The sequence below is a fragment of the Heloderma suspectum genome, chromosome 6 (genome assembly GCF_057233095.1).
Source record: "Heloderma suspectum isolate Gila_16-S chromosome 6, 16-S_ref, whole genome shotgun sequence".
Taxonomy (NCBI): Eukaryota; Metazoa; Chordata; class Lepidosauria; order Squamata; family Helodermatidae; genus Heloderma; species Heloderma suspectum.
Window position 1 is genome coordinate 37415293 of NC_139463.1, and position 13376 is coordinate 37428668.

At 44.8% G+C, this 13376-nt stretch overlaps 1 protein-coding gene across 1 annotated transcript in view; it reads right to left on the bottom strand.

Annotated features, from left to right (window-relative positions):
- DOCK5 (dedicator of cytokinesis 5) overlaps nucleotides 1-13376 on the bottom strand; it is a 234958-nt gene that overhangs the window by 83146 nt on the left and 138436 nt on the right. The window contains exons 20-24 of the mRNA XM_084803950.1: nucleotides 13230-13319; nucleotides 12403-12503; nucleotides 7336-7470; nucleotides 2234-2345; nucleotides 433-503 (exon numbers count right to left, since the gene is read on the bottom strand). Of these exons, the coding sequence (XP_084660076.1) occupies nucleotides 433-503; nucleotides 2234-2345; nucleotides 7336-7470; nucleotides 12403-12503; nucleotides 13230-13319 (509 nt within the window). The remainder of the gene's footprint in view (nucleotides 1-432; nucleotides 504-2233; nucleotides 2346-7335; nucleotides 7471-12402; nucleotides 12504-13229; nucleotides 13320-13376) is intronic.

A 13376-nucleotide genomic window follows, 5' to 3' on the forward strand; every position in this document is an offset into this window, starting at 1 on the left:
TCACGACCGGGGAAGGCAATGGCAAACCACCCCGCTACAGTCTGCCACGAAAACGCCAGCGCAAGCGGCGTCCCTCTAGGGGTCAGTAATGACTCGGTGCTTGCACGGGAGGAACCTTTCCTTTCCTCCACAAGGGCCCCCTCCTACATAATTTCAGCTATTGAATGCCATGGAGTCATTTCCAGAGGGGTTCGTTAACAGAGCAACAGGGCTAAAATCTACCCTCCAATTTGCAGGCTTCACCTTGAAAACTTTTGTGAGGTTTTCATCCAACAGGACATCATCATTATCATCATCATCCAGTAATGCAGGCTATCATTGCGTCCTTCCACAAATAAACTAACCGGACTAGCTTGGCTTAGAATAGGTTCCCAAATTTTTCCTGATGTCTCCTTGCCAGACATAGAGGAGGAAAAAATATTTTATAGCTACCTGAGCTCAACTGGATCAAAGACTAGTTTGACATCATTGATGATGCTTGGTAAATACTTTAAGGCAGCCCCCTGTAAGATACAAAAAGGAGGGAAAATAAGGTTAATCCCACCACTCTAAAAAGCTCTACCATTCTCTGTTTGAAGGAGACACTGACAGACCTATCTGTGTCAAAGACACAAGCTGTCTCTAAGCTTTGTCCTTGTTTTGATCTGCTTGATTTGTTGATTTGTTCAGCCACATAATTTGATCTATCTATTTATTACCTGCATTTCTGCTCCACCTTTCTAGAAAATATCCAAGGAGGCTTACAACACAAATAAAGACAACACTCAGTAACAAAAATATCACTAAAACCAACAATCAATCTTAATAAAGGACTAAAATGTAGCAGCAGCAGAAAATAAACTTAAAGATGGTATTCTACAAAAAACAGTTTGCCACTGCCTGTCTAAAACCAAGCAGCAAAGAGGGCAGAGGCACCTCCTTTGGGAGGCTGTTTCAATTTTGGGCACAACTAAAAAGGCTCCATCTCAAACACACACACACACACACACACACATATTTCTATACAGCTATATTTCTGACAGTGGGTGGATCCAAAGCAAGGCCCCAGCAGACAAAAGATGATGAGCTTTACTCTTGGAGACTTTTTTTTTTCTTGGAAAAGAAAGGCCAGATATAAATATAACAAATAGATAAACCCTGCATTTAACAACTTGCCTGATCGCCATAGGTGACTAGGAATTCCATGCTGGCGAGTCAGAGGCCTGGTGGTGGAGGAATGTATCACTCTGTCCTTCCTCCAACAGCCCACTTAGTTTCTGTGCTAGCCATGGAGGAAGGAAAGCAACCTTTTCAACTACTAGTACGGAAATGCAGAGAGCTCGTTCCATCAGTCCACTTGGCTGAATGCTTTTAACTAGCCTGTCAAGAGGTTTGATATCTGTATTTCCAGGTGGGGCAGCATAGAAATGCAGGTTACTGGCCTCATAGCAGGCTAGTAATTTTGAAGTGTACTATTTATTTATTTAAAAGTTTTTTTAATCCACCTTTCAGGGTGCACCACCATCACAAGGAGGCTTACGAAAACATTAACAAACAAATTACAATTAAACATGCACGCGCACACAGCATCTAATGATTTTGAAGCACCAGACGCAGACTGGAATAAATGTGTCCAGTTGTTGTTGGTTTTAAAGCCAGCAGTGATGGGGCCATACGTATCTCCTGGGGGAGGAAATTCCAAAGGTGTGGGGCCACCACTAAGAAAGCCTAGTACATGCCAGCCTAATGACACTTGGTGCTGGGCCAGAGAATTGGGCCTCTGACACTGATCTTAATGCGGGGGCAGGCTCATAGAGGTGTAGGCAGTCCTTCAGATAATGTGGTCGCAAACCATTTAGGGCTTGAAAAGCCAAAACCAGCACCTTGAATTGAGCCCAGATATTTACAGGCAGCCAATGTAAATGACACAGAATAGGAGTAATATGATCCAAACACCTAGTTCCTCCTAGCTCACACATTCTGTACCATATGCAGTTTCCGAATCATCTTCAAGGGCAGCCCCACATAGAACACATTACAGTAATCTAACCTAGATGTAATCAAGGCATGGGTCACTGTGGCTAGGTCTGCTTTCTCTAGACAGGGCTGCAGCTGCTGAACCAGCCTAAGCTGCTATTTTTCTTGCTGAGGCCAATCACTTTGGAAAGCTTATTTGCAAGGCTGAAAATAAATCGTATGAATTTATGATGGAAGCCACAAGAGCTTCAAACAATCGCAACAGGCTCGCACTAACCTTGATCTTGACGGCCTCCTCAAGAGGCCTGTCCATGAGGATGTTAAAGGAGAGGAACAGCTTGCGGATCGCATTGTTAAAGTCGTCTCCATCTTCACTTTTCCCATAAAACCTAAAAGGATAAAGAATGTCCTACACTAATTATCCATTTATTGTTCATAGTGTAAAAAAAATGCTGGAAGTGGCTTTTTCTATATGCCACAGTTCTCAAAGCAGGAAGGAAGCCTCCAAGGACCACATTATTTGTTAGCCCCGCCAAGTCAACAGAGAGGGACTGTTTCTCATGGTTTGTATGTGCATGCATTGCTGACCTAGGGCTTCTTCACACAAAGCTTTTATCCTGCTATTGGGATTGCTCACTCATGGAGGTTTTCAGGTCCATTTCATGACATCGTCAACCTTGAGGGCACATCCAGAGGTATTTCCTGGTTATTCCATCTCAAAAAGTTCTGGAAATAATGAACTATCACATTATTTGGATGGCAAGGCTATTAAAACAGCCACTAGATGGTGCTGTTGCATTGGGCTTTATGGGATCTTGAAAATTAAAAACTTTCCCTCTTGGGAATCACGTGGTCGCTGTCTGGGAGCCCGCTGTAAATGCGGAAAGGCTCTACAATGGGAGGACTGTGGGTTTTTTTCTTTAATGTAAAGGCAGCCCTAGTCTTGTGAACTGTTCACTGTGCATCCAAACCTCAACTCAAGATTTCTTGGTCCAGCCTGGTTTCAGAACATTTGTTTAAGTTGCCTTTATTCATGACCTAGCCGCATGCTGAAACTTTCACAAGCTGGGTCAATATACAATGCAGTTCCATCAAATTTAAAATCATTTTTATTGATGGAGTTGATCTGTAGGCTGCCTTTCCACCAAGAAAAGGGTGCTCAAGGCAGCTAACTATCATAGGAACTAAAAAGAAATTAAATTAAAAACTTGGTTAAAACAACAACACATTCAGAACTCAGTTAAAAAGCACAACAGCAACAGAATAGAAACAGCATCCAACCCAATAGACCGGCTTACATGACAAAAGGCCTGCTTGCATAAAAATGTATTTGCCTGCCAGCAGAAGGACAGCACAGAGCGAGATCCTATAGGGAGCTCCACAGCCTGGGAGCAGCCACTGAGAAGGCCCTCTCTTGCGTTGCCACCAAACATGGCAACAACATAAGTCAACTTTTAACATTAAAAAAATGTGAGCAATCATTAGTGCTGGGCAAGCTCCCCACCACTATCCCTGCCTTGTAATTAAGCTCAGAAATGTCTACTGCCATGAGGGAGCCTGGGAAAAGGAGTTTCCCATGTCCCCCAAACTGAACAATTAAGCAGAGGGGCTGTCGGGAGCACCTTTGCCGCCTTCAGTAATCCTCAAGTAGCTGGAATCAACATGCAGACAAAAGGGCTCTTTTCCAAGGCTTTATTTCCATTTAACCTAATGACGCTTACAGATGCTAATTGCCTGAGCTTAAGTGAGAAACTCAATGGAGCAGCCTAACAGGGGATTCTAGCCTTAGGGAATCAGTTGGTCTCCATTTGGAGGAAAAGCATGGCAACCCGCTGAACTTAACGAGTCGGAGGGGAAAGTCCACCCCTTTCCAATGGGGCATTGGGGCGCAGCTGTTGTCGTCGTGCCAAGCAGGCTCAGCGCCTCTTCTCGGTGCCTGCTACCTCCCACTTGTCTCTGCGCCGGCGCCTGGCATCTAGAAGCTCAAGTTGACCCTCCCTCTCCCTGCCAGGGTCACTCTCACTCTCAGGAATGTGAATGGGGGGGTCCTCCAGCTGCGCCTCTGAGAAACGAGTGGGTTCCTCTCCCACGGATTTATCTCTTCCTCAGAATCAGAACTGCTTTGGGACTCTATGGGCTCAGATCCAACCCTGACAGGGGCAGTGGGAATTCTTATTTCCCAGCTTCCCCAGCATTGACATTGGCAATGGATGTTCCACTGGCTCCTGCTGAATCCACCACCACCATCATCAATCCTCCATACTGGTGCTGCACCCCCCACCCCACACACACACTTGACAAGGGAAGTTTGGGGAAAGGAGGGACTGAGGCAGACAAGGAAATCAGGACCTCCTGCAGGGAACACTGGCTGCAAGGTGAACCGTTACAAACTTTGCCCAAACTACAGCAGGGTTTGGGCTTGGCCCAGAATAGCTTGGGCATCTCCAAACATTTCCCCCTTCAATTCTGACCCCATCATGTTGCATAATAATGGTCACTTTGTGAACTGGAATGTCTGTGCAGACACTTGGTGTGTGTATTTCTTTTAACTTTTTGATATTTTATACAATATTAATACGACAGATGATTTAATTATATTTTTAACTTTTGTATACTTCTATTTATACTTCTATTTTTAGGTTTTAATTGTACGAGTTTTAATGTTGTGAAGCTGCCTTGAGTCCTGGTATTGGGAAAAGGAGGGATATAAATATAATAATAATAATAATAATATAATTATATATAATAATTATAATACAATTATATTATTATTCATGATTTTTCAATCATGCTTCACAAGAACTGGTATTGGACAGAGAATTCAACATTCAAGGATTTTCCTTCCTCGCCCTCTCTCTTAAGATCTTTGAGAAACATTAGAATACCCAACAGAGGTATTCCATAAGATTCCTCAACATACATTTATTTTCTTTTATACCTCTATTCTTTTGTTTGTTGAATTGTGTTTGTTTGTTTTGTTAGCCACCTTATTTATCTATTTCTTTTCAGCATTTATGCTCTGTGTCTGGGGAAATCACTAGCTATGCAATAGATAGAACAATTTTCTGGCCATCCCTTTGATGGCATGGTTTGGAGCTCAGAGAAAAAGAAAAGTCAGATACTAACTACCGGGGAGAGGGACCTTTCTGGTAGTGGCACCACAGTTATGGAACAGCTTTCTGAGAGAGGTTTGCCTGACGCCATCCCTGAGGTCTTTTCAGCGCTAAATGAACCAGGTCTTAAAAAAACAACAACAACCCACCTCATGTTGTCTGAGCCTCTCAGTTTTAAAATCCATGTGTTTAATTTTAGGGTTGTTCTGAGTTTTGTTTTGTTGTCAAAGTTTACATTTATTTTGATTGTATGGTTTTATGTTCTATTCTGTGTCTAAATTGTTTTTATGTCTGTTTATTGTGAGCCGCCCAGATTATGGTTATGGGGTGGCACACAAATGCTGCAAATAAATAAATAAGTCCCATTATGTTCAGTCGGACTCTTTAATAAATATGTTTAGATTGCAGTCTTAGAGAAGAGCAAGAGGAAGTTCATGACCAAAAACAACAAAACAAAAGGGGTTTATATTTAGTGCTGGTTTGAAGCAAAGAGCTAGTTAATTTCCACTCTCTTGACCCTGAAAAGAACTGGGCTTTCCCGCAATCAGTCAATGATTCCTTGGAAATGAATGATGGACTCATATTATGGGGAATTCCTCTAACCCCACTGTGCCGTTTCTAGTTCCTGAAAGAAACTCTGCTTGTTTCCTTGAACATTCAGCTGTACAGACAGCATCGATGGGAACGATTAAACTTCTTGCCTAATGAAAGCAAACAAAATATGTCTGCAGTGTTCTTTGGCAGCTATGACTCTGTATGCTCAGAATAAATCTTGAAACTGAAATAGAAGTTGGACATGTGGGACCCACAACAAAATGTTGCAGCATGGAGTGCCACCGTTCAAAGTGCTGGACACTTCATTCCATTCCATCCCCCCATTTCCATCCCACTCACGCCCTGCCCCCAACAGTCAGTCAGCATTTGGGGCACAAAGCATGTTCAGTTCCCACTGTGCTATTCTGGGGTTCCCCTCTCCGTAGGGCTCCCCCCACCACTGTAAACAGTTTTGTTTTGTTTTTTCACTTCTGCAAACCTTGAGGTTTCCCCAGGCCTGCTGATACCACCATTTTGTGCACGGATGGTGCCATTTTGGCTACCTAAGCAATTGCACTCACAGCCTGAATGCTGCATATAGAGGGAACAGTGGCTGAGGACCTGAGTTTTCATTTCTTTAATGTTAGTAGTACTCATGGCTCCATAAATATCGGGGGGAGGGATGTGGCATTAGTGGAAACCTCGTTCACCTAATCTTACCTGTTTGGTCTGGCTGTAGTTATGAAGGAAAGGTACACATAACATGTTCAAAGGCACTGCATTCTTCATGGCTACTTCATGTCAGATACTGGGGGGCGTGCAGGGTTCAGGTAGCAAAAACAGGTTCTGGGGCTAAATTCTGGTGGTCCCTAGCACCAGTTAAGCCTCAAGGTCTTTATTTCTGGGAGCAGAGCTCCTGTGATGAGCTATTCTTCTCTCATGCTCTCAATTCTGTTCTCTTAACCATGGGGTTGTTGTTGTTGTTCAGTCATTAAGTCGTGTCCGACTCTTCGTGACCCCATGGACCTTAGCACGTCAGGCCTTCCTGTCCTCCACTCTCTCCCGGAGTGTGCTCAACTTCATATTCATTAACCATGGGGAGGGGCAAAGATTTATGGAGAGCTCTCCAGGGATGGGCCAAGACATTTCGCCTTCTGAAATGAGCAGCGAATGGTGCAGCACCCTCACCAGTCCAGGTGAGCAGTACCCAAGTCAAGTTATTTTTGGCACCTGAGACCAAAATCCCCACAAGCACCTCTTCTTCTTCTCTGGCGGTAACAACTGAATCCTAATAAATTAGAGCAACAATCAGCTGCCCTTTCATGACACCCAAATTCAGCTGCATGAGGTAGCCATCTCTTATTTCTTTTATTTTAAATGATTAATTTATTCATTTCTATACTTTGGCTATAACCCAATGGCCAAAGCTCTCTGAGCGGTTCACAGAAATAAAGGCTTGGTAGTCCTCCAAACCCTCAAATTCCTACTCAGACCCTCCTGTGACCTCTGAATTTTCACTATGCATTTGTAGCCGAAAGCCCAAAAAACGTGTTAAAAGTAAAATAAAACAGATAATGGGGAGGTTTTCACAATGTTGACTTTCTGCGTCCAATACCAATTTCTGCACTTGCGATGCGATCACAGAATCCACAGAATCCTAATAAATAACATATGCCTAGCGGCTGAAGAGCTGAAGTCGAAACTGAGCCTATGTTTTCCGTCTCCACCTTACCCGAGGTACAGCACCCTTGACTGAACTATGAACCGGAAGAGGTACTTTAAGGCTTTCAGGGCGGCAAAGAGCAATTCCGTCTTGCTGGAGTCGTCCGCATTTCCGACGTAGTAGTTCAAAACTTTGGTAAGTTTCCTGAGGCAAGAGGAGAAATTCTAATTAATTAATGCAGGGCTATGTTAGTGGGGCTCTCATGACAATCGGAGCAAAGGTGGGAAGAAAAATGCCATTATACCACTTCACCCGTTTCTCTGCACCATATGCCATGCTTTGAGGAACAGACAAAGCTGCTTTACACCAGGTCAGATGATTTGCCCACTCAGTATCGACAACTCTGATTGGCTGCAGTCCTTCAACATGCAAAGCACATGTCCTACTGCTAAGCTATGGTCCCTCTCTCTCACAGAGCCATTGCGAACACACATTCAGACACATACTGTAAAAGCTCAGGGCTGCTTCACATGTTATGGAAATTAGCATGCTACACACCTACATAGTGGTGTATTCACACTGCTCCCTGTAATATAAAATGGGCAGAATTTACACGTTTGCCAAGGACCTGGCACCTATATTGTATATTTTATTCTTGTTTTGTTTTTAATTTCCATTGTAAACCACCGTGGAATAAATATTACGAATGAATAAAATTTAATAGGGATAAACTCCAAGTTCTGGACCTAAGCAAAACAAAACAAAGGCACAGTTACAAGATGGGCGATACTTGGCTCAACAACACGACAAGCGAGAAGGAACTTGGAATTGTTGTAGATCACAAGCTGAATATGAGCCAACAGTGTGATGTGGCTGCAAAAAGGCAAATGCTCTTATGGGCTGCATTAATACAAGCATAGCTTCCAAATCCCAGGAAGTACTAGTTCCCCTCTACTCAGCACTGGTTAGGCCTCATCTGGAGTACTGTGCCCAATTCTGGGCACCGCACTTTAAGAAGGATGCAGACAAGCTCGAGAGGGTCCAGAGGAGGGCAACAAAGATGATCAGGGGACTGGAAACAAAGCTTGATGAAGAGAGACTGAAAGAATTGAGCATGATTAGCCTTGAGGAGAGAAGACTGAGGAGAGATAGGATAGTGCTCTTCAGGTACTTGAAAGGTTGTCACAGAGAGGAAGGCCAGGATCTCTTCTTGATCATCCCAGAATGCAGGACACAGAGTAATGGGCTCAAGGTACAGGAAGCCAGATTCTGGCTGAACATCAGGAAAAACTTCCTGACTGTTAGAGCAATCTGACAATGGAGCCAATTACCCAGGGAGGTGGTGGGCTCTCCCACACTGGAGGCATTCAAGATGAAGCTGGACAGCCATCTGTCAGGGATGCTCTGACCTAGATTCCTGCATTAAGCAGGGGTTGGACTCAATGGTCTTATAGGCCCCTTCCAACCCTACTATTCTATGATTCTATGATTACAAAGGGCAGCATACAAACCCCTTCAATAAATGAAATTGCCACTCCTCCAGCCTGTGTGTGTGTGTGTGTGTATGCTGTCAAAGCAAAGTTTAGCATCCCTTTCACATATAACAAGGGATGTTGTGAGTACACACAGTGTACCAAAAGCATCTGTGGCATTTCCATTACATGGGAAAGCAGTCCCTATCCCACAAACTTGCCCTATTATCATGGGACTGAATTTCATGGCCAAACGTGTCTGAGCTGCATATTTTCCTGGTGTCGTCGAAGCACCAAGGATAAGGCTTCGAGGAGGATAAGGCTTCGAAGAGGATAAGGCTTCAACTAGCCAAGATAGCTATGTAGGGCTTTCTCCCATATCGCTCCCGAACTGTGGAACACACTCCCTCAAGAACTACAATTGTCCCCCCATGCTCCTGGCTTTCAGAAAAGGTGGGAAGACGTATCTTTTTAATCTGGCATTTTAAATTATGCAGTTGTTTCAGTGTTCTAATGTTTTACTGGTTCTAATGTTCTTAGTTTTATAGTCTTACGGTGTTGTTGTTCTAAATTGCTGTGTCTTAAATTGTGATGGCTTTGTAGCAGGTAAGGCGGTATATAAATGTTACTAAATAAACAATGGTAAATCTTAAATATTACCTCCTGCATCAGAGGCAGCTTGCCTCTGAATGCCAGTTGCTAGTTAACACGAGCATGAGGGTGCTATCACACTCATGTCCTACTTGTGGGCTTCCCAGAAGCAGCTGTTTGGCTGCTGTGCGAAGACAATGCTGGATTCGATAGGCCGTTTGTCAGGGTGGACACTGAGCCCATAGAACCTCAGAGCAGTTCTGATTCTGAGGAGGAACAGCCGTCCGTGGGAGAGGAGCGTGCTCATCCCTCCCAGGCCCTGCAGCTGGCAGAGATTCCTCCTGCCGGCATTAGATAGCGGTCCTGGGAGTGAAAGAGCACGGGAGGAGGGCTGGCTGGATGCTTGACGCAGACGCAAAGAGCGATGAGCTATGGAGGGTGCAGAAAGGAGGCGTAGCACCCGTTTGGCGCGCAAGCAACGGTCGCGTCCAGAGGACCCAAGGGAAAAGGGGAGGGACTCTCCCTAGCCCATAAGTTCAGGGTCTGCAAGTGATTCTCATTCAAACGGGGACCAACTGTTTCCAACCCGGGGCATAGGTTACTCTGCTGTTCATAGCTTAGTCGCTGGTGATAGAGTTATTAAGTTGTAAAAGGAATAAAGCCTTGAAAAGAATCCTTTGTCTGTGTCTGGAGTTGGCTACTGGAGTAGACTGAAAGAGGCTGGCTAGGGCCCCCTGACAACTTTGGCCTGATCCAGCAGGGCTCTTGTGTTCTTAAGCAGCTGACAGTGATCAGGTCTGCAGCCCATCCCCTCTTCTCCCTCTCACTAAGGTATAGAAACATAGGAGGCTGCCTCATACTGAGTCAGACCCTTGGTCCATCCAGCCCAGTATTGGCGACACTGACTGGCAGCGGCTCCCCAGGGTTTCAGGCAGGATTTTTTCTAGCCCTACCTGGAGATGCTGGGGATTGAACCTGGGACCTTCTGCGGGCAAAGCACCGCTCATCCCCTGAGCCGCCAGCCCCTTCTCAACTGGCAAGAGGAAGCCTGAATGCCAAAAGTTGGTCCCTTGTTCCTGGGTTTCCCCAGCCACGGCCACGGAAGGAGACAATAGCACTAGCATGCACAGATCCAGATGGGAGAGGAGCAGTGGAGAAGGGAAGGAGAGCCCCTACCCGCTCCCCCCCGCCCCCAGCCAGAGCTAGGGATGTCAGAGAAATCCGTCATGGGGGTAGAGTTTGATGGGTTTTCTTAGGTTTGACCTCCTGGACTTCATTTTGGTTCCCGCTGCGGTGCCTGGATGTGTAGCAAGTCAGGTCAGTTCATGGATTTTTCTGGGCATTTTGTGCAGGTTCTGCAATTTGCACAAATTTTCGAGCAATTTGCACACATTTCTGAGCAGCGTGCGCAAATTACAGCCAAATGTATGCCATTTGGCTGAATTTGCGCAAATCCGACCATAATTTGCACGAACTGCTCAGAGATTTGCGCAAATTGAAGAACCTGTGAAAAAAATGCGCAAAAAACTTTCCTGGAGTTTGGGGGAAAGCCCGCAGCTCAGTTCGCAAACGCAAAGTGAGTCCTACATGCTGTGGAACTCCAGGGAGTAAAAAAAAGAACCCAATTTCCCAGCAAGGGACATCCCTAGCCATAGCCCGCATGAAGACCCCAGGTTGGGGCAGAAGGGAGTGTTGAATGCTATACCAATTTTTGAAAAACCAAGTTCAGGTATGTTGTTTATATTCTTTCTTTCCTCCATAGACTTCAAGGTGGTGTACATACATGGAGGTTTACAGGCGGCCACCCATCCAAACACTGACCAGCCCCAGGCCAGCTTAGCTTCACCAATACTGCTGCATCATGTGTCTCCAGACCATGCCCTGGTTAAACCCTTTGTTACAGAAAAGCCATGGCCTGAGTGGCATGCTTCTTCTCAGCCATGAGAAGTGTTCTCGGACTAGACAGCATGTGCCAGCTTACTCCAACCAGGAGGACTGCTGCAAGGTTATGCGTCTGGCCCCGAACCCTTGGGATGAAAATGGGAAAGAAATCTTGGCAGCGGTGGTTTGAAAATTCAAATCTATCACTGGCTGCTGTCAGCAATGCGCCAATGATCTGAACAAACCATTGACTTTGATCCCATCAGGTTGGCCTTAACTAGCCAAGGCAGAGTGGGTGGGCCTTGCTGAGAGCAACGTTTTGGCTCATTTTGCTGGCAGCAAGTCACAAACTGCAACTCTTTGGCATTCAATGCCTTACTTAGTCTGGGTGGCATTACACAAATGTCACAAAACAATGTCACAAAACTGGCAAGCAAAAAAAAAAAAAATGCAGCAGAAGTACATGGGGCTCATAAATCAAAGGCATGAGGAAAGGTTTATTTATAAAAAAGAGCCACACGGGGATAATGCAAAACCAGAAACAGGATATGGGCGTAGAGGGCACCAGTGGCAGGGAAAAGCAAGCAAGCAAGCACCCCAGAAGCTTCTAGAAAAGTCCAGTACAATCTGCAAGCGACTAGAGACATGCAGTCGTTTTCTAAGAGCATGAGAGTTCTGTTTATGATACATATGCAGCCACTCTGCAATAAAGTGTATATAAGACTTTTGTATCCATATTAGTGTTCAGTGGTTTAATTATAGTAGTTGTGTGCTCTTTACCACTTGAGGTTGTTTGCATACGCAACTCCTGTCCTCATTTTGTTTGTCTTGCTTCCTTTACAAGCCAGGATGGCAAACCACAGTTTCTTAGCTTACAAATCCAGGCTTGTAAAGGGAGCAAGAAGCCAGGATGCCAGGTTCAGATGACACAATAAGCAAACAATTTCTGGTTTGTTTAGCCGCTTGTGTTGGTGGGAAGAGCTAAGCAGGAACCAATGAGCGTTGTGCACTAGCGTGCATCTTCCTCACAGCAAACCAGGATTCACCAGAAGGAACTTTTTAAAGGGAAGGCTTCCTACCTTACTCATCTAGAACAGACAAAAGCACACAGTTTGAAACACACGGCAAACATTTAATGAGGCATCTGCGGTGAAAATACAGTCAGCAGCACCAACTAAAACGGGATACTTACACATAGGCCAGGGTGGCACTGAAGTGCTTGTAAATGTACGTCTCCAATACAGGATTAAAATGCTGAAACTTGATGTCTCCGATCAGGGAAATAATAAATACCTATTAAAAAGGGAGAGATGGAAGCCATAAGTGGCATGGTCACCCCAAACTGCTGAGTACATTTCTTTTCAGTTTCACTCCATCCTGGGATTTTGTGTGTGGCCAGAACATGACCAACAGCAGGCGCCTTCAACCTTTATAAATCTGTTTTACCACCTCAGTTGGATACAGAGGGATGATTGTGCACTCTGCAACACCAATACCTTGGGGGCGGGGGGTGGGGCAACACGTTGTCACCGAACAAAATGACAACATTTCAGAACTGGTGGACCATCTCTCTTCTTTCCCAATCATAATGTTGAGGACTAGAAACGTCCTCTTTTCAAAACAGACTATTGCATTTCAGAGAACTCTGCTGGATGTACAAGACTCTGCAACAGAGACTGCTGCTAAATACAGTGTGGGTTCCTAACCTACTGTTTACATCCTTCAGAACTCAACAACAGCTTTTCCGAGCTGCCATAAAACTAACACTCTCTCAAACATTCATTTTAGAAGGGGACAAGCTCAAATGCTTGGAAAAAAAGGAGCTGGAAAATAAGTTGTTCCATAATATAGAATACCCTCTAAACAAACAAACATCAACAAAACTCCACTTGGAGGCTGTTTTGTGCACATACTAGACTGACACTGCTGGGAAGAAACAGTAACCAACTGGAATCTCCAATTTGGTGCCAGAGTTAACCAAGGTCTAACAAGGGATACATGGAAAGGACAGCAACTTACCAAGGCATCAAACACAAGGAAGTCATAGGATTCATTGTCAGACATCTCCATCATTATGCTGAAAAGTGCATCAAGTGTATCTTGTAAGAACTACAGATGGAGAACAGGAATGGTGGGGGGAGAGACAGACAGAAATTAAGATCATTG